General features: G+C 49.9%; 6 protein-coding genes across 6 annotated transcripts; 3 read left to right on the plus strand and 3 right to left on the minus strand.

The window, feature by feature from the left end:
• Positions 1–715: 715 nt before the first annotated feature.
• J7337_009974 (uncharacterized protein) lies at positions 716–4,493 on the plus strand (the record flags this gene model as incomplete). The annotated part of the gene is made up of 8 exons (XM_044827565.1): positions 716–781; positions 967–1,039; positions 1,159–1,230; positions 1,288–2,009; positions 2,063–2,831; positions 2,887–3,587; positions 3,639–4,207; positions 4,256–4,493. 8 exons carry the CDS (start codon positions 716–718, stop codon positions 4,491–4,493), a joined length of 3,210 nt encoding a protein of 1,069 aa, XP_044678159.1.
• A 1,132-nt stretch (positions 4,494–5,625) lies between these two features.
• On the minus strand, positions 5,626–6,993 carry J7337_009975 (uncharacterized protein; the record flags this gene model as incomplete). Its single annotated transcript, XM_044827566.1, has 1 exon — positions 5,626–6,993. One exon carries the CDS (start codon positions 6,991–6,993, stop codon positions 5,626–5,628), a length of 1,368 nt encoding a protein of 455 aa, XP_044678160.1.
• Positions 6,994–8,100: 1,107 nt separating this feature from the next.
• On the minus strand, positions 8,101–10,060 carry SPB4 (ATP-dependent rRNA helicase spb4; the record flags this gene model as incomplete). Its single annotated transcript, XM_044827567.1, has 2 exons — positions 8,101–9,837; positions 9,890–10,060. The coding sequence occupies 2 exons, from the start codon at positions 10,058–10,060 to the stop codon at positions 8,101–8,103; spliced, it is 1,908 nt and encodes a 635-aa protein (XP_044678161.1).
• A 1,080-nt stretch (positions 10,061–11,140) lies between these two features.
• Positions 11,141–11,549, minus strand: J7337_009977 (uncharacterized protein; the record flags this gene model as incomplete). Its single annotated transcript, XM_044827568.1, has 2 exons — positions 11,141–11,392; positions 11,427–11,549. 2 exons carry the CDS (start codon positions 11,547–11,549, stop codon positions 11,141–11,143), a joined length of 375 nt encoding a protein of 124 aa, XP_044678162.1.
• Positions 11,550–11,598: 49 nt separating this feature from the next.
• On the plus strand, positions 11,599–12,801 carry J7337_009978 (uncharacterized protein; the record flags this gene model as incomplete). Its single annotated transcript, XM_044827569.1, has 1 exon — positions 11,599–12,801. One exon carries the CDS (start codon positions 11,599–11,601, stop codon positions 12,799–12,801), a length of 1,203 nt encoding a protein of 400 aa, XP_044678163.1.
• A 6,142-nt stretch (positions 12,802–18,943) lies between these two features.
• On the plus strand, positions 18,944–19,772 carry J7337_009979 (uncharacterized protein; the record flags this gene model as incomplete). Its single annotated transcript, XM_044827570.1, has 3 exons — positions 18,944–19,266; positions 19,417–19,569; positions 19,691–19,772. 3 exons carry the CDS (start codon positions 18,944–18,946, stop codon positions 19,770–19,772), a joined length of 558 nt encoding a protein of 185 aa, XP_044678164.1.
• Positions 19,773–21,096: the final 1,324 nt, after the last annotated feature.

Here is a 21,096-nt window from a genome sequence, read left to right on the forward strand (position 1 = left end):
AGTAGAGATACATTGATGTGATAGTGACATGACATGACAGGCAACCCTCCATCAGACCTCGCATTTTCAAGCCCCGCTGCTGACAAAACCGCCCTCAGTGTGAGACATACGGATATAGGGATCCAGTGCGTTAAGATCAAGACGGGAGAGCTCTGAGCTTGACCTCCATGGTTGCTGGTGGTTACTGGAACTTACCTTATAGCGTAAGGTAAGGTAGTGACGCAGGCAGGCTGCTCGCTGCGGGGCATTTCTGTGCTCGGTACTCCACTAAAGGTACTGTATTCACAGTGCTTTTGCTCCCCTTCAACTCCACTCTCGTCCACTTCAAGCCGTCCAGACCATCTCTTCACACCTCACCTCACCTCACCTCACCGACGTCGTCCACTTTGCCTTGCCTTAGTTCCATTTGCTTTTACCAAAGCCGAACTTTGCGTTTCTCCTCTTTTCCATTTTTCCCACGCGAACACCGACAAACATTCACATCGCCTTATCCCGTCTCCCTCTCTCTAGCCCTCTCTCTTCCATATTATAGAGAGCTAGCTGCGCCACTGCTTCTCTGATCTAGATATATCTGCCTGGGGCTGGTATTTGCTTGGATCTTCTCTCCCCCCCGCCTCGTCTCGTCCGCCCACCACAACCACCACCTCCAACCGCCAACCTCTTCCTCCTCCCACCTCGTAACGATCCTCTCGTGAACCCGAAATAACCACACGAAATGGCCGCCTCCATTGAAGAGCTGGACGTCCTCGTCCGCTCCTTCTACGAGGGGCGCGGTGAGCAGGTAGGTAGTCTTCTGGGCGTCGGTTTTTACCAACCGTGGACCCCGCGCGTCGACATGAGTGAGGAGCGATAGCTAACCCGGCCTCGTTAACCGTGTAGCAAAAAGCCGCCCAAGCTGCTCTCAACCAGGTTCGTACAGATCTAGCTCTCGGCTCGTGCAGAGCTTTTTACTGACTAGAGCTTCAGTTCAAAGAAGACCCCGATGCGTGGCTCATGGTCGACAAGATCCTCTCGGATGCGCAGTACCCTCAAACCAAATGTGTGTAGCCTCGGCTTTGCGCCACTTCCTATGCTGTGCTGTATCCAAGCCAGCTCTCCTCCCTTCGATCTATGCGAATGCTTGACTTGTGAATCCACTCGACTAACAAATTTTGACAGACTTGGGTCTGCAGGTTCTGGACAATGTGATCTTGACAAGATGGAAGGTCCTCCCTCGGGAGCAGTGCCAAGGTCCGTCCTCACCGCGATAACAGTTAGCAACCAATTCTGACGACATGTAACTCGTAGGAATCCGAAACTTCATCGTCCAGTTCATTATCCAGTGCTCGAGCACCGAAGAGTCGCTGCGCCAGCAAAAGACCTTGCTCAACAAGCTTAACCTCGTCCTCGTTTCCGTACTCAAGCAGGAGTGGCCTCACAACTGGCCTACCTTTATCAATGAAATCATCTCGTCCTGCCACTCCAATCTATCCATCTGCGAGAACAACATGATCATCCTTCGCTTGCTCTCGGAGGAAGTTTTCGACTACTCAGCCGAGCAGATGACATCGACCAAGACACGCAACCTCAAGCAGACCATGTGCGCCGAGTTCTCGCAAATCTTCAACCTCTGCCAGGAGGTCCTCAACACGGCCACACAGCCTAGTCTGATCAAGGCGACCCTTGAGACGCTTCTGCGATTCTGCAACTGGATCCCCTTGGGATACATCTTCGAGACACCGCTTATCGAGACACTTCGAACCCGTTTCCTCTCAACCCCCGAGTTTCGCAACGTCACCATGCAGTGTCTTACTGAGATTGGTGGCCTTCAGACTGGCGGTCCCGGCCAGCCCAACTCTTACGACGAGCAGCTTGTTAAGATGTTCACAGAGACCTTGACTACCATTGCTAACATCATTCCCGTTTCTCTTGATCTCAAGAGCACATATCCAAGCAGCAACTCGAGGGATCAGGAGTTCATACAAAACCTGGCTCTCTTCCTTTGCAATTTCTTCGGAATGCACTTGAATGTACGTTTTATGCTGTGTTTGATATCCGGACGAATCTAACATAATTGCGATAGCTCATCGAGAAACTCCCCAACCGCGATTTCCTCATCCATGGTCACTACTATCTTATTAGGATATCGCAGATCGATGATCGAGAAATTTTCAAGATTACCCTCGACTATTGGCTCAAGCTTGTCCAGGAGCTTTACGAGGAGATGCAACAGCTCCCCATGACCGACCTGAACCCTCTCATGGCAGTTGGCGCAGGAATCTCTGGAAGCGGCGCCCCGAACCCTACGATGCTCAACAACTACCCTCTTCGAAAGCACAAATACAACGAGGTCCTCTCGAACCTTCGAGTCGTTATGATCGAGAAGATGGTCCGTCCCGAGGAAGTCTTGATTGTTGAGAACGACGAGGGTGAAATTGTCCGAGAATTCGTCAAGGAAAGTGACACAGTACAACTTTACAAGACGATCCGAGAGTGCCTTGTATACCTGACACATTTGGACGTGGTCGACACAGAAAACATCATGACCGAGAAGCTCGCTCGGCAAGTCGACGGAAGCGAGTGGTCCTGGCATAACTGCAACGTTCTTTGCTGGGCCATCGGCTCGATCTCTTTGGCGATGAATGAGGAGACAGAGAAGAGGTTCCTTGTTACTGTCATTAAGGACCTCCTCGGTCTCACTGAGATGAAGCGTGGCAAGGACAACAAGGCCGTTGTCGCCAGTAACATTATGTACATTGTCGGACAGTACCCTCGCTTCCTCAAGGCTCATTGGAAGTTCCTTAAGACAGTCGTTAACAAGCTGTTCGAGTTCATGCACGAGTCACATGAGGGTATGTGAAAACCAGCTTGAGCTGACTGTTAAAATGCTGATCAACATTGGTTTAGGTGTCCAGGACATGGCTTGCGATACGTTTATTAAGATCGCCCGTCAGTGTCGACGTCACTTTGTAGCTCTGCAACCTAGCGAGCAGGAGCCGTTCATCGAGGAGATTGTTCGAAACATGGGTAAGATCACATGCGACTTGACGCCTCAACAAGTGCACACCTTCTACGAAGCCTGTGGCTATATGGTCGCCGCTCAGGGCAACAAGCATCAGCAGGAGAGACTCCTTGCCGACCTGATGGCTATCCCCAACGCAGCCTGGGACGAGATCATTAAGCAGGCAACAGTCAACCCAACTATCCTTCAGGATGCCGAGACTATCAAGGTTATTGGAAACATCATGAAGACGAATGTGTCTGCTTGCTCATCTGTGGGGTCCTATTTCTATCCCCAGATTGGCCGCATCTACCATGACATGCTTCAGATGTACAACGCCACAAGTACACTGATCTCTGAGGCTGTGGCTCGCGATGGTGAACTCGCTACCAAGATGCCCAAGGTCCGAGGTCTCCGAACCATCAAGAAGGAGATCCTCAAGCTCATTGAGGTGTACGTCGATAAGGCAGAGGATCTTCAGGCCGTCCGTGCCCAGATGGTTCCTCCTCTGCTGGAATCTGTTCTTGTCGATTACAACCGCAACGTCCCTGGCGCCCGAGATGCCGAGGTGCTCAAGGCTTGCTCTACTATTATCACCAAGCTTTCTGTCAGTGTTACCTTAATCATTTTTGCAGGATTTAATACTAACAAGTAACAGGCTTTGATGGAGGACCAGGTTCCTACTATCATGCAGAACGTTTTCGAGTGCACTCTGGAGATGATCAACAAGGACTTCTCCGAGTTCCCCGAGCACCGGGTCGAATTCTTCAACCTCCTCCGAGCCATCAACTTGCACTGCTTCCCTGCCCTGCTCAAGCTCGACAACAACCAATTCAAGTTTGTTATCGACTCATGCTCATGGGCTTTCAAGCACGACAACCGAGATGTCGAGGCAGCTGGTCTTAACATGGCTCTGGAGCTGATTAACAACATTGCTGAGAAGACTGATGTGCAGACCGCCAACGCTTTCTTCCAGCGATTCTTCATCACCATCCTCCAGGACGTGTTCTTTGTTGTGACGGATAACGACCACAAGGCCGGTTTCAAGACACAATCCATGTTGTTGATGAAGCTCTTTTATTATGTCAACCCAGCCGATGGATCTCAGCCCAAGATCCAGGGTCCTATCTACAGCCCCGATCAGGCTGCAGCTGGAACTGACAACCGAGAGTTTGTCGCCAACTTCGTAGCTAACCTCCTACAAAACGCCTTCCGCAATCTGCAAGCGTATGTACCACCTCTGCCCTTCATGCCACTAAGCTAATTTTTGTACAGGAACCAAATCACAAGCTTCGTCGAAGGCCTGTTCACGCTTAACACGCAGTACGACAAGTTCCGACTCAACCTCCGTGATTTCCTCGTCTCCCTCAAGGAGTTTGCTGGCGACAACGCTGAGCTCTTCATTGTCGAAAAGGAACAACAGGAGCAGGACGCCAAGACCGCTGATATGGAACGACGACAGAAGGTTGGCGGTCTTCTCAAGCCCTCTGAGCTGGAAGATGAGGAGCTATGACTCAACGAAGAACTTCGGACCGAATTTGCGCCCCATGCCGCCGATGGAGCGGGACCGACAGATGCAGCTGGTGATGGCTGGGAGTTCTATGGTCTCTGAGAGTTTGCACTCAAGCTGCAACCCAGCGGCCTTTCTCTCCATCTCATGCATGTCTTGACATCTCGTCCACGCCCAATTTCCTTCCTGTTATGATACCATATTCCTTCCATAGAAGAGTGGCCATCCGCCTTGCCCGGCGGCGCAAACGAGAAAAAAAAGCCATTGTCTGGATCCGTCCTGCCCTTGAAAGTCTCAAGGGAGGAACTTCGAAAAACAAACAACGAGAGAGTGTGAGAAAGGTCAAGGAGCCCCGGTTGAAGTTTTCGCTGTAGTCGGTTGTTTGACTTTTGATTTAACGACGTTAACGCTCGAGCTATTACCATTCCGCCTTTTTATGAATAAAATAAAGAGAATTGACATGCAGAAGATTCAGAGTATTGTATTGTGTTCGCAGGAAGGGGGAAACAGGCTGGGCTCATGTAGATATCGTTATAGCTTACACTATGGATAATCGTACAGAGAAAGATGAGATGGCATTCATCGGATACGTGTGTGCTCCTGTCCGTGAAATGAAAGGAGATATTCACTGGTGTTGATGAAACTGTCATAGATGGAAGTGTTTGAAGTGTTTTACTTGTTGATTGAAAGACTTGAGATCATCGTCCTTCGAATGGTATCTTTTCCTGCCTCTAAAGCCACTCTATGATGAACATGACAGTTGCAAGCATAAATGATATCATCACAACAGATGATCACAGCCTGAAGCCTTCACGTTCTCCTCCAAGTTCATACTAGCCTAGGCCAAGCTTGAACCAGGCCAGCTTAACCTTGGTCGGAATCGACGACACCTCCGAAGGATTCCTAAAAGATCACGTCCCTGATTTCCTATTTTGATGCTTGACTGATCTGACTCCTTGTATGGTGGTGCGAAGGTCTGCGACCTAAGCTCGGCGACGTCTTTGTTGCCCTTGATGTGTTCGAATGCGGTGCTTCCACGAGCTCGCATAGGGAATTGCTCCTGTGAAGGCATCTCAATGTCCTCGCTCTGAACGTCATCGGTACAGGACTAGAGTCTTGTCCTCTGTCAATCTTCTCATCCTTGATCCCTTTCCAACTCCTCAAGTGGCCATCGCAAAGCCTCCTTCCAGTAGCTTCCAAGGTGATCTGCAATCAAATGGATCAGGAACGCGCCCGAATCGCCAAACAACCAGACATGTCGACATCTGTGGAGGAGAACACCATAATAAGCCAAGACGAGCAATGCTTCGGGGCGGTGCTTTCGAACTGGCTCTACGTAATTATCGTCCAACACAACTGGAAAAGCCGAGGCAGCTTGTACGTTTACACTCTTGGGTAGATTCCTGTGAACATTGAAAGCCCACTGTAATGTACGAGCGGCTGTACTGCATGCTTCCACGGCTGATGGACTCAAATCAGAGTTTTCGATGAGAGTTATGAGGGGGGCACACTCATCGCCCTTATCACCGAGCTCTGCTGCGTTTTTGACACCGAGAAAGAATGGCGCTAGGGGAGATCTGATAAGGGTCTGGTAGCCTGGCGATGAAGACGATTTCACGCCGCGATGAAGGCAGACAGAGTCACAGAATCTCTCTATAAAGACGTGAAATGTGGCTCGATACTGAGTGAGTGTGTCGTAAAGCATATGTAAGCTCAGCAAGGACGAGAGCAAGAAACGGGGAACAAAGCGAGACTCGTAACTGGCAGCGTCTTGGCTGTCTCTGTTGAAGTGCGTAAGAGCTCGAGTCTGTAACTCGGTAGCGATGCGCCTCCAAGAAGCTGCGCTTTCAGCTGAAGTTTCAACGAGAGTCATGGCAAGGTGATCTGCTGATATAGCGAGGAGCTGGTCCAGAGCGTACGGAGCTTCTGATGACCAGTCGAGAGCGAGGTCTATGATGATGTCGACGTTGTCAACATCGAATAGTAGAGATTTGCGAAAGTGATGTAATAGTATGAGGTGCTTGTTGGTAAAGGTTGGCGTAGGAAGAGAGTCTGACAGTGAATTTGATAGAGGCGACTCAGACAAGTCTGCAGCAGCGAACGATTCTGTGAAAGATGGCAGAGAAGTCGAGTGTGCGCCGTCATCAACATTCGATGAGAAGCCGGAGTTGGAGCTTAGTGCAAGATATGACGGAGGTGGTATTGAAGAAGGCCGGTGAGAAGCCGTAGTGCTCGAGATGGTATCGGCAGGACTCTCAACCTGACTGGTACTCATAGGCTCATTGAAGGAAGACACAGGTTGCTCTGGTGGAGTAGGCGCAGCGGCTGGAGTAGGCGGAACAGGAAACGAGCATGTCCTCTCACTGATTACGCAGTTACTACACGCAGGACGGTTCTCATCGCACTTGATATGTCGTCTCTTACACTCCAAGCAGCCGTTCCGGGACTTGCGATGTGCCCGGCGGAGCTTGGCAGTAGCGGCGCCGGAGGTTCTCGGAGGCATCGGGAGAAGAAAGGAAGTATAGATAAGGTAGGGGAGTGAGAGTGATCAGGGGGCGAAAAGAATTGTTCTCGATCAGCAGGCACAAGTCATGGTATGTTGTTCTGTCCTGGCTAGTCCTGATGTGTTTTTGCTTTAACTGAAGACGTGCGTCCTGATTGGTTGGCAGCTTTAGTCCGGAGACTTTAATCGTATTCCTCGTCGTATTGCCCCAGTGTAGGAGGCTTTGTTACTTTCTTGTGGCTTCAGTAGTGATCATCGATGGATGTGTTGTTGTCAAAGCGGAGTGTTGACGTTGGGACAATTCCGAAACCGTTGGTAACTTTAGTCATGCAAGTGGACAACCAGTCTAAGTAGTGAGTAAGAAGAAAGGTCTAGCAGAGCATGACCCATCAGACATTAACAATTTATCAAGAGCAATCAACGACATCTTTAGTGGCTTAAGCTCCCAAAACTGGTGATAATCAACCAATATTCGCTTTCGGTACCAAGAGTTCTGTCCATCTCAAAATAGAAGCTTGTTCTCTCTATCAGCCTTACAGTAATACACCAGAAGGGTTACAAAGGGGCCACGTTACGTGGACTATTGCGTAGGTTAACTGGTGGTTTGAATACACTTAAACCAATTTAGAAATGTTTTAACCTCATGATTCCGCTCCTCCAATCGGTATCTTGCAAGACAGTATATGCCGGACTGCCGCTGACACTATCACAACACCAGGAACCAAGAGATCATATTTCTCCCCAAAAGAGGTGTACAAGAATGATGTTGATCTCCCCTATAGAAGAAAACCTCTGCAATCCATCCATTTTGGTCTTTGTTGCTAAAATGCCCCTCAAGAAACATACAAGAGTCATCTACAACGAAATCAGAATACGCGTTCATCGGATCCAGCTTCAATTTTCGTATTCATCCCCCAAAACCTATACGCGTATACTCACCTCCATCTTATAAATCACCCATGTTCTCACAGCCAAGCCACGCAATGTCCACGTCGTCCGCACACAAACCACTCCCATTCTGCCTTACCCTCAGGTACACCAGACCCAAAACATATCTTAGCCAAACAACGGGGTATATTCCTATCTCGTCTCACCAAACTAACTACCTTAGTCATCGAAGCCCGCAAACTCATCCTCCTTGTCCTTCTTGGCCGCCGCAGCTTCAGCAGCAGCCTTTTCGCGGTTCTGTCTCCGGACCTCGGCGATGAGTTCGTTTAGCTCCATTTGCTTAACCTTTTCTTCGTCCGTCATCTTGGATGTGGCCTCAGCCTCACGGCGCTTACGTCGCTTCTCCCTGCGCTCAACTCTCTCATCCTCCTTTTCGTGCTTAGCGCTCCATGCTTCGTTGTTCTTTCGCTTTCGCTTTGTCTCGTCGCTCTTGCCCTTCTTCTCTCCGGACTTTTCCTCTTCGAGAGCTGCTTTTCGTGCTTGCTCGCGTGTCTTCTCCTTGTAGGCGTAATTGTCCCAGTCGATTTCGAGACCACACATCTTGTCGCCCTTCCAGCCCTTGAGCTCAGGCATCCTGGGCATGCGAAGCAGGCCCCATGCATTGCCGAGATCAGCCCAGTCGAGATCAGCTGCGCGGAAGATAGATGTTGCCTGATGAGCGCCGTAGCTTCGAGCCCAACTCACAAACCCCTTCTGAGCCTTGTCGAAAAGTGCTCTGTCCGTCAACACTAGGTCCCTCATCTTCTTTGTAGCAGCCACAGCATCCTCCTCTGTTGTAAAAACGGCTGGCTTCTCCAGCTTTGAAATTGGTGTCTTGCGAATCTCCAAAAATTGCACGTAGTCCTCCTCTCGCCCAGGGTGCAACATAACCACAGCCAGACCTTTTCGGCCTGCACGGCCAGCTCTTCCACTACGGTGAATGAACGCCTTGGGATCTGAAGGAGCATCGATCTGAACCACCAAGTCAACCTGAGGAATATCTAATCCACGAGCTGCCAAATCGGTTGTGAGTAGTATTGTAGGGGCAACAGAGTTCAAAAAGCGGTTGAAGTTCTTCTCTCGTACTTTAGCCGGGTGCTTTCCATGTAAAGGTACCAGCGCAAAGCCCTCTGGTAAGATCGCAGGCAGAACATGCTGGAAGTAATCGACAGCAGCGCATGTTGACAGGAAAACAATGCTCCGTTGGGGTTTGATAGGTAATTGTCGAAGAAGTTCTACCAGGGCAGGCAGTTTTTGACTCGCAGGCTTGACCATATATGCCATCTGGAGACTGGCAGGTGTTTTCCTATCTTCAAGAATTCCGCCATCCTTCATCTTAACCTTGACTTCAATCTTGACGGGATTTCGTAAACCAACTCGGATGATCTCTCCAACAGCCTCACTAACACTGGCGCTGAAAAGACCCGTTCTTCTTTGTTTGGGAAGATGTGATAGGATTTTCTGCAAATCAGGCTTAAAGCCAAGATCAAGAAGTCGATCGGCCTCATCGAGAACGAGAACCTCGAAAGAGGATTGAGGGCAGTGGACGTGAGGTGAAGACAGGAGTTCGACAAGTCGGCCGGGCGAGGAGATAAGAACATTAGGACTGTTTCGAAGGAAGAAGCTCAGATCTTGGGCGGTGGTCGTGGTGCCCCCAACGAGCAGCTGGGGGACGATGGCGGGTACAGTGGTAGAAGGTCGTTTTTCGTCGCCTTTGAGGTGCGGGAGTATTTCAGCCGAAGCTTCGTGGAATTGTAACAGATTTATAAGAACAGTATGAATCTGAGCAGCCAGTTCGCGAGTAGGAGAGACGATTATCGCAGCAACATGATGCTTCTTCGTGGGTTCGCTAAGTCGCAAAAGTTTTTGTACAAGCGGGATGAGAAAGGCAAGGGTTTTTCCACTACCAGTGACTGCCTACAAAGAAGTTAGGAGGCCAATCGCATATTTAACAGTAACAGAATCATACCTCAACAACAACATCTTTGTTTCCAAGGAAATGCGGTAATGTTGCAGCTTGGACGGGTGTCATTTGGCTAAAGCCCATGGTTGCGACAGCATCGCGAATCCATTCTGCAAGAGGGGGATTAAGAGCATCCCAAGCTCTCGGGCTTCTCTTTTTCACCTTTTCTGAAGCCATTATAGAACGAGACCGAATCTTGTAATTTTATGAAAATTATTATTACAGCCTGTCTTTACAGATCCAAGGCGCATAGAGGGGCCGTCTTTGGCATCTTTTGCGCGAAACATTTCTTGAAATTTTTATCTTATCACCACGTGAGATCAACGAGTTGTGGCGCAGTTCAGTGTGACATGTGGCTGACGTAGCATTGTGTCTCATCACGGCACGTGCTCACTTGGTTATGATGTCTTGTCCATCTGAATGACGTGGGATTTGATGGTCCCTGAGCTGGATGATTCAATTTGACTAAAATGTGGCAGCTGACATGCCATCTTGATAGGCAGATATTGCACAAGAAGCAATCAGGGCAGTTGCGGAAGAGCCGGAGACTGAGACTGGTGAGTGCCAGGATTAACATATAATCTTGTTTTTTAATTTTATATGGTCCTTCACAAGCTATTAGTAGACTCTGCTGCGATACGAATATTTTTACCAAATTTTACATGATAATATCTCCAAGACCGAGGTGTTTTGTTTCAACAGACCCTCTCGTAGATCATCACATGCTAGAATAAAGACATTCTTGGAAAAAGGCGGTGTCTTGTGCGGGTTGGAACTGAGATCAACGCCACAGATGCACAGGTACGTATCTGGAGAGTTCCGAGTCTGGACCCAGACGAAAAATCTCCAACCGTTGCAGCCAAAGCCAACCAACGCCAAACTTGATCAAGAACCAGCGACACAACGATCCTCGAGAAAAGCCTCGCTTAGGTCTTAGCAAGTATCCTCAGGGTCACGCGACTCTCTATTTTCTTCTGTTCTCTTCTTGTCTCAGCGGCCTAGTCACGCCCGTCGAGTTAACCCCCCATTGGCATATCCATCACTCGGCCCAGTCTCTCACAAGCCTGTACATCTAAGACCTGTGCTGTACCGTAGGTTAGTAGTTCCGCCGTACTACATGTGTGCGTGCCCCGGTCACGGCCACGGTCATCAGTACCTTATATCTCCGAACCCATCATGCGGCGGGGGATCCAACCTCCGTTGCACCCTTGTTAATCAATCTGGATTCAATAAACGCCCTCGACTCTCACCACTCTCTCAAGTCTCGGCCAAAACGTAGCCCGAGTCCCCCGAACCGGAATTCGAGTCAGAGCCTGAGCCCGAGTCAGGGTTACGGCCAGAACCAGCAGCTACATCATCATCACCTTCAGCATCACCACCACCAGCAGAATCTTGGTCTTGAACACAACGGCCAAGGTCTACGCCACATCTATCTACGACATAGCCACGACCACGACGACCACGAGCAACATCTTTTGGATTTGGGGAAAAAGCAACATAATATTCCCACTAACGGATCCTCTCACTACGACACCCTCAACACCTTCACAATTTCATCTCCGTCAGAACCCATCTCAACGGTGCGCTCATCGCGCCGTGATAAACATCTCCACTCTACAATACCCAATACCTTCTGGCCCTCCGGCTTCAACGCTCTCAGTCGCATAGTAGTCGGCGCCATCCGCTGTTCCGCCCTCCCACCATTCTCCTACACCATGTCCTTCCGATCCAAGATCCCGGAGACCCCCCGCGTCATCTCGCCGAGTCCCACCCCATCCGAGCGCGATGCCGCCGATTACATGGGCCCCGTTACACGCTCGGCTGCCCGGAGACGGACACCCACGCCGCAGCCCCTCGAGGAGGAGTCCGATGAGGATCTACCCGAGTCCCCCGAGTTTCGACGCGCCCGAACCCGCAGCCGCTCGCCGATCGATACACAGGCCGTGACGCGCTTGACGAGGCGTACGAGCACTGCTGCTAAGGCGGGCAATGTGTCCAAGGATACTATTCCAGAGGAGCAGGCGACGTCTAATGGGGCGCTCGGCAGTAACGGCAACGGAAAGTCCACGACATCAAATGGCCACCTTGCGCCGCCTCAACCTGCAACACCGGTGGGATGGTCCTGGCGTGACTTTAGTCGAAGTCCCAGTCCCTTGGGCCTTATCCCTATCCACCGACACTGGAGAACCTTTGTACACAAGCACGAGGTACCCCGCAAGGTGCTCCACGTGTCGATCGGTTTCTTCGTTATCTGGCTCTACGTGACGGGAACTCAGACTACATCAGTCACACCGTGGCTCATGTCAGCGCTCATCCCAATCGCTGCCACTGACTGGCTCCGACACCGATATGCGTCCGTCAACCGTCTCTATGTCAAGGTCCTCGGTGCTTTGATGCGCGAGAGCGAGTACTCTGGCTGGAACGGTGTGATCTTCTACCTCCTCGGTGCCTGGATCGTCCTCTATGGCTTCCCTAAAGATGTTGGTATCATGAGCGTTCTCTTGCTCAGCTGGTGCGACACCGCTGCCAGCACCTTCGGTCGACTTTGGGGCCGATATACCCCCCGTCTTCGCAGGGGCAAGTCTCTTGCTGGCTCGACTGCTGCTTTCCTCGTTGGCGTTGGCACATCGTACTTCTTCTACGGCTGGCTCGTCCCTACAGTTGGCCCATTCCCTGGTGACGAGAACTTCCTCTTCAAGGGTGTTCTCTCGCTGCCCAAGACCATCTGCGAGGCTGTTGGTGTCTCCAAGGAGCAGACAACCATCTCTGGAGCCCTCGCGCTCGGTGTCATGAGCGTGTGGTCCGGCTTTGTCGCTTCTGCCAGTGAAGTAGTTGACATCTTCGGTTGGGATGATAACCTGACGATTCCCGTGCTCAGCGGTCTTGGTATTTGGGGCTTCCTCAAGGTCTTCTCTTAGACGGTGCACATTTCAGGATGGGAGCGGCTCTTATGAGCATAAAAAGCTGCTATTTCCACCAGATCACGGCGCATATGAGACATTGAGCAATCGCATATATGCAATGCATTAGTCTGACATTGTGCATGCATTGGGGGTTTATGTGTATACCCTACTCTCCCCTCGTTTCCCCATCTTTTTTATTTCTCTTACTCCTTCTTCTTTGTCAAAGCATTTATCTTGTGAAAATGGGTCTGCTGGAGATTGAGTTTTTACATATGTTCTCGGCATCGAGGGCTTTGTTTTTGGTTTGTACTTTATTCAGCTAGGCTTGCGAGATGGGAACGGCGTGTGGAAGAGGAGGAAGAACATGAAACCCTCTTACAAAAATCAACATAACGGTTCTCCGGTTTCGGGTACCTGGCTGCGAACCTTGTTTTCAGGTGTCATGCGGTGTTACATCGGGATGATATATATCTATTCCTGAACTTCGGTGGAACATCTGGTATAGAAAATGGAACGGGACAGCATGATAGGTGTGATATCTTCGGGACTATGTAGACAGAACGAGACCACAGAGGTATCTAGATAACGAGACGAAACGCATCTCATTTTCCTTTTCACTTACTCTTCATGACACCTTTGCAAGAAACTGACTGGTTGCGCCACTTTTGACGTCTGTTGTACGAACGCCGTACAGCATTCGTATTGCTCACTTTCTGCTCAACGGCCTGGATAATACATCCGTGCCACGAGGTATCTGAGCTGGGAATTCCGGTGATAATCATCAGTCGGGCTGCAGAATGCTACACAACCTCGGAGATTCACTGTGTTGAACAGACTCTCGGATGCTATTCAACCAGAGCCAAATCAGTTGTACAGATTTGTTTGAGCATTCCATTTTTGGCAGATTAGGGGAATTTAACATAGACATGGAGGCTTTTGTCTCTCGGTTATGTCCGGTCGTTGAAGGCGGACTTACACGACAGTGTCCGTGGTGGCGGGATGAGTCGCTCAGATCAGAGGCGGCTTCTGCTTACATAGTGGAAGACTCTCTACGTCATGTTAGCAAATCAAAAGCGAGATATTCTGAGATATTTCCTGACAGAACTCCTTCTGCATTGGGTAAATAGCTTGGTATGTGTAAATGGCTGTTGTAGTTGGGAGATAGATTGGCTAATTGGATATCAATCGTTCCGTCGGCAAAGCCTCGAGTCCAGCGCACACCATTCACACCATCTTCGCAGAAAAGAAAAGAAAATCCATCTACTCTGCATCTCTCTTTAAGCTTGTCGTCCTATTAGACGGTGCCCCATCATCGAACCCCCCTGCACGAAGTTGCATCTTCCCCTCCGTGTGCCTGGGCCACGCCTTGCCGCACGCAAAGGCGCTGAGTTGTCCGTGCGTGATGGAGGGTATCATGGCAGGGGAGGCGTGTGGATGATAAGTACCTACTATTTGCAGCATTCCGAGATATGTACGCTTGGATAGTCATGTTGCAGTCAGGATTGTGCCTTCACGCAACTTGTTCGTCTTTCACCGAATAGTTTATGACACGGAACGAACCAGAGGTCCGAGTCAAGTCCTGATGAAGGCATTTGTAAGTGGGCAAGCGGATGCGCTGTTGGAGGACGACACCCGCCTTGTCATGCAATGCAAATGCAATGCACTGCAAAACAAAGGCACCTGGCTTCTTGTGGAGATACAAGTCAGTCATCTTTCATCTCTGTCCAATCTGGACGAATCTCGCGTCAGTATTCGGTTCCAGTCATCATCCACCGGTTCATCTCGCTTTCATGGCCTCAAATCGATCAATGTGAGGCGGGCAGATCAGTCGACTCCATGATCTCCAGGAGACTGAATGATTGAAGCACAGCAGCTTGAACTAAATCTGACGCACAGCTCGCAACGCAGGGCTCGCAAGTCATGCCACCTGGGTGATAGGCCCTCGGATTTCGTGGTAGGACTTGCCATTCAAGACGTACCAGAACACGATCATCGCAAGTGATGCGCAACTAACAAGATCGCGAGGTGGATGAGCCAGGATAGCCCTCGTTTGATGCCGACGCTGATCGGGCGTCGCCCAAGGACATCCCAGCTCTGGGGACGCAGTAACAGTGAGACAAGAAAGAAAGTTACAACGAATTTCGAACGAAGCAACTACCCGCATCGGATGTGCATGAACCGTGACAGCTCTTGAGAGAGTTAAGTGACGACTTCAATTTCTGAGTGGCGGGTAGCGACAGGAACCGTTGAAGACGTGTCACAGTGGCTCATGATGGCGACGTCAAAGGGGCGCCGTTGCCGCAGACTCCAGAACTGTCACCATACAGCAGAGCTACAGCCCAGAATCTACGCATAACCGGGGCAACGTCTCCGTTCGTAGCTGTCGGTTGACAGGCCGGGTGTGTCAGGGACCTCCTACAACGAGCGTCGGTCCGGCTGTGCAGCATATGCAGAGTGTAGGGGGCTTCAGCCGGATAAAGAATGTATTGATATGATCAGTGATAGATATTTCCCATTGTCGAGTGCTCATGAGGCTGGTCGTTTCCCTCACGGCTCAGGCTACCATGGGGCATATGTGGAAGTTCAAGAGAGCATCTTTTCAAGTCGATATTGGCCTTGCGAAGACTCTGGACGCGCCAAAGATATAGCATTTCATTTTCTCTCGTAATCCATTCATATCGGGTCTCTAAGATGGTCTTGATTAAACCATACCGGCTCAGAGACAACGATTAGATCGATCTTTTCGCGAATTCCCTTCAAGGTTCGTCAAATAAAACTCACAAGCTAAAAGTCCATCTAGGACAAACGTCTAAGCATGTACCCTGCCACAGATAGTCTGAGCTAACTGTGCCAATGCTCACCAACTAGATAAAGATGGTGGATGGTGGATCTTGCGGTGTACCTTGTGGTGACTGGTCGGTAGTGGCAAGCGGGGAGGGGCGAGAAATAAGGAAGAAATGCCGTATGTACTGAAAAGACCCATTGCAATGGATGCAATCATGCTGCATTTGTACAAGCATTATCCAATCAATTGTTGCCAGAATTTGACCGATTTTTTTCGCCAATGGAATTGCGTTGGACAAAAGGTTGAACAGATCGAGGGTGGTGAAGCCGAAAGCTCAAGAATCCGAACATGAAGCATCTCAAAAGTCGTGTTGAAGTCGTGATAGTGGATCCTTGGAGTTGTATCAAGGCAATGGGTTCTCGGTGTTACATGGCCCGTCAAATGCTACATGACGAGCTCAATTGAGTTCTGTCAATATAAGATATCTCAGATATGGTCAATGAGGCTCTGCGTGATTGTGATAGAAAAATTGTTACGGCACGTGGAACATCCAAGATTGAATCAAGCAAAGGAAAAAGCAAATCCAACCAAAACGAAATGGCTGTCATCATCAATGGGATGTAAGAAGGTACGTTACGCACGCACGCACTTTCCTCCCCCACCATCCCACCAACTTGATGCGTCCAGCTCATCTCATGGATGGATCCTTCCTCCTTCCATTCTTAAGAGCTTCCACTACGTAAGGAAATGTATTGCACGCACCTGCCAGACAGAAAAGCTCCTGCAAATGGCACACCATCTTTGTAGAGAAGGTGTCAGAGACACCTGTCGATTGAGGTGACCCCTCGATCGGGTCCCTGGAATTCAATACCGGACCTTGTCTTGTCTTTCACCCCATACAATACAACCTGACCATGGATACAATTGCATATCATCAAACCCACCGTCACAGCAACGTCTGGTAATCGTTTTGACAACGCATCACTACATTACATTACCTTACCTTACCTCCTGTGCTCTGCTGTAAAGGTACAGACAGTTACAGGACAGAGAGCAATGCCAGAAATTGCCCGACTTGATGCACCTCTACCCGACCCGCCGCCTTGCGTTCGCTTCTCAATTCACACCCTGTCAACCGGCGTTGAGAGCCAATCCTCGCTCAGACCATTGCAAGGACTATCTTGATCATTACCTCTTCCTTCTGCCTCGACAGACATGTCTGGACTTTTTGGTTAAAACGCCGCCAGCGAACAAGATGCAATTGGAGGGGGGTGTGGGCGAGATTGTGTTTGGTGCTTTAGAGGGAAAATGAAAATCCAAGGCTGCTTTTCCATCAACTTCGTCTTTTGGCTTTGCTTAGCGTCAGCGCGCTTGTTTGCGACTCTCTCCGCCTCCGTCTCCATTCTCCATGCTCCTGCCTACTCCCCTGCAGCAAGGAACAAGATGCAGTCCTAATGCATCCCAAAATTACACTGCGGATACATTCAGCAGCCTGCATTCTCCAGTATCCGCTCCTCCGCGCAGATGACTTGCTATTTCCTTGCCCAGAGCGCTTGTACTGAACCTGAAGATGGAATGCCAAGGTTCTAACAGGCGTTGGTGATCTCTCACGAATATCCATTACACGGTGAGGCAACCAATGTCTTTTTTCTTCAGACACCCACCACCAATGTTACCCGCTACTCCAAACGGTACCGGAACCCGGCCGATTGAGATGTACTCTGTATGGTACAGATATGCCTTTGTGAGGGTGTGGGCATTGGTGTCTACTTTACTTACCTAGGTCCATCTAGTCAGCTCTCCGACCAGTCAGCGTTGATTAGGTCGTTCGTTGCGCTGTCCGTTTGGTCCTTTCTTACCTGCGATCCATTTACCTGCTTTCAATCCATAACTAGCTATCACCAAAAAGCAGCATGCCAGCCTAGTTTACATCGGATATGTCCCTCACGTCACTGGACCAAGAGCCCAATCCAAGCCCGGCCTCGACTTGCCTCCTCCGCTTCTCAACGACCAAGCCCGTGACGCTCAGACGACTAACACTGTCGGTCTCTAGTTAATCGCTCCAGACAAGCAAATATCGGTGGGAAAGCTTTTGCCCCCAAGACAAATTCTACACATGGTCCTTATCCTTTCTCAACGTTTGGACCCAAGGGCTAGTGCAGCCACTTGTGTCTGTTGATGGACCCGGATATGCATGGCATCTTACCAGCATCTTACTTTCTCTTGCACTTCTCCTGCTGTACCATACGGTCTGGGTCGGTCCCTTCCAAGTCGGGTCTTCTCTCGGTCTCCGCTCTGGCACACAGACGCATTTTTTTCTCTTTTTATTAATTGCCCGCTAGCACATGGTATCGTCATGTTCTGCCCGGCGCCATATTTGACACATATCCATTGCCCTATCAAGTACATCTCCCCAGTCTCTCCCCTAAACTTGCCCGGTAAATATCGTTTTGGGCCCAAGGTGGTCTCCATTTTTTGCCCTCTTAATTGTTACATCTGACATCTGAGATTGCAGTCTTTACTCTAGGCATATGCACATGCCCATGCTCATCCTAGGCTGGTCTTGTTACACGCAGCCAACGGCGTAGCTCAGAGGCGTTTACAATTTCAACGTCACTGCATTTGTCAAAGCATTGCCCTCGAAGTATCTTAAAGCCACTCTTCCTTTAGGTTACGCCTTATTCAAAGATTGGTCTTTCTCTATACTCACCCTCCCCCAAAAGCCCTATCTTGAGCATGCTCCGTTACTCTTCTCTTTCGTTGGCTCGGATGTCAAACGGCAGTACATCTCGGATAGTTCTCTAACATTTCATTACCCTTCCAAGGCTCTTTGCCGCTTCTAGCCTGCCTAGTCACCCTCCTAGTAGTCCTAGTTTTGAAGTTTTGTTACCTGGTCATATTGTTGCCGTCCGTGATGGCCCACACCTGTGCATCTCGTCGTGATCGTCTCGTCTAGCCTCTCATCACCCTCAGGACCATGCCATCGTCCTGTCATATCCTATGACACGCCCTCATGGGCGGGGTTACTCGTCCTTCGTCGACGAATGGTGTCAAGATGAGTTATCCTGAAGTTCTTCCGGTTTGGCCGATCAAGGTTCCTGAAAAAAGTATAAAAAGGCCAGAGTTGATGCTGTTGAAGCTTTCTTCTTCTTCTTCCTTTCTCATCACTCTTCAACCAGCTCCTGACTTGAAGTCCCAACTTGCCCAGCACTTATACACAGTCTCCTTGACTTGTTGTCTTGATACACGACTCTCATACCTCAACTGAGCTTCACTTGTCCTCAGCCTACTCGACCTTGAACAATCACTCGGGTCACTTGTCAAAATATTCAATTGGCATAAACACATCTTCTTCTCTGTCAAATAATCATCATGTCTTCTCACTACACTCCTGCGGGCTACTCCATGCCTCTTCCCGTTCCCTCCAAGGGCTCCCAATACCCCACCTACAGCCAGTATTCCGTCTCGCCTCCGGAATGTGATGACTCGGTTAGCTCCGCCTCGGGCATCCCCTCCTACAGCAATGGTGGATACTCGGCTACCTCATCCGGGTACCAATATTCTGGCGGGTACGGCGAATATGAAAGCACTCGCTCTGCTAGCGGTGTTGACTTCCAGGAGTACATGCAAGACCGCTTTGCCAACTCTTTTGACCCAATCCCCCTTGACCGCAGTATGGCCGTGCAAGCTCAGACGTAAGTGGATCTCCCATCCGATTCCCACAAACACAAGCAGACTATCTTTGTTCGCCGATATTTGCAAAGGTTACACAAGCTTGCCTTTAAAAGGCAAGCTTTCATACTTTCATTTGGTCAAGATGTATACTGACTCGATTTTGTGGGTAGATCTGGTAAAATGAATGCCAAACACCGCGAGCTTATGGAGCTTCAGAAGAAGGCTCAGGCTCGTCTTGCGAAGACTCGTGAGCGCTTCCAGGAGGGTATGCGAGACGCCCATGAGGTGCGCAGCGATCTTGAATGGACACAAAAGAAAGTTGGGTAAGTCGAACAAACTTTGCGAATTTTTTTCGCCGTATGTCAAACGCAACTGCAGTTTTTCATGTGCGGCTCAAATCGCAGAGTCAAAGAGGAGTGAATTGAGACTAACCGAGTATCGTAGCTCGCTGAAGACCAAAGCTTCTCGCAAGCATGGCAAAGAGTACAGCAAGGCCCGCGCACGATTTCCATCCCCTGAGAACTAGATGATTCTTTGGGTTTTTCGTTGGAGCGGCATCTTGAACTTTTTCGGCCAAAAATTTACTTAGCGAGCAACTTTCGGCCACATGCGATTCACCAAAATTTCCTACTTGCGCAAATAGTTTCACTGCAAAATGCAGGAACACACGATATCAGATTCCCGGATTTCCAGATTAATTGTTTTTTGTATTTAGCGAGTATCATACGCTTGTCATGCCACCCTCACCACGACCTGCATGAACGAGTAGTTCATGCAAGGGGAGCGTGAGGTGACGTTGAAATCAGGGGCACTAAGCGCGGCAATTGAGCCGCCTGGCGCGCAGTGTCTTGCTGCTTTTACGCAGAACGACAGGGCAGGTGTGCGGGCACTTCCTAGCCAGGAACACCAGCCTCGTGGCTTCTGGGGCAGGTGTGGGGGAAAACACGCGAAGAGGGCGAAGATGGGCGGCTTTTTCACGACTTATGGCTTATGATTGGATGAACTGAACGATCTAGGGGTGTTTGTTAAAAGTACACCTCCTCCCCAGCTTCTGTGGGGTGCCAGGGATAGCGTCAGCGGGTTTGCAGCAAGACATGATGTGTCGGAACCGATTACTGCATGGAAGACGTGCTTGGAAACCTCTCAGGGTATGGGTGACGCGGGAGCAGCCGAGGGCTGCAAGGACGTTCTGCTCGTGGCATTTGCCGAGGGGGGTGTACTGAGTGAGAAACCTTGGAAAGCATTGGAGCGAGAAGATGACAGGATGGAGAAAAGTAGCAGACTCGCAAAGCAGTGTATTTAAGACGCTTGCCCCAATCAGGGGTGGCAGCGACGTTGAGATCGCTCCATTGGGTAACGCGGCGAGCCTGGAGAACTGACGAGACCATCTTGGGAGGAGCCAGGACCTGTAAGAAGGTTTTCTTTGTGGATATCTCGACTGGAGTATGGAGTCTCATAGCAAGCAATATCTCGTTTCCCCTCTTTCACTGAAGGCATAGTCCTGGGACTAATTGATGTGATAACCCCCCCGTAGATGTGATTGACCTGCTCCCCACGCCCCTCCAGACCATCGGCGGGCCAGTCTGAGTAAGGACAGGCATGTGATATGAGGCATATTGGCGTAGTGAGTTGAAGTCCCGTCATAATGGTACTCGGAGGTTGTTAAGACCCCTGTCGCATATGTCACATGACGTGGCACGTGACATGATATTTGATATCAAAATCTGCCTCTGGCCACAGTATGAGCCATAACCATGCAGCACTGCATCGAGCGCTTCCCGGTGTGGTCCATGCTGACGAGGCTTTCCTTTTAACAACGTCCAGGTCGTACAATACGTGTACATTGGCAG

This window comes from Fusarium musae, chromosome 7 (assembly GCF_019915245.1).
Source record: "Fusarium musae strain F31 chromosome 7, whole genome shotgun sequence".
Classification (NCBI taxonomy): domain Eukaryota; kingdom Fungi; phylum Ascomycota; class Sordariomycetes; order Hypocreales; family Nectriaceae; genus Fusarium; species Fusarium musae.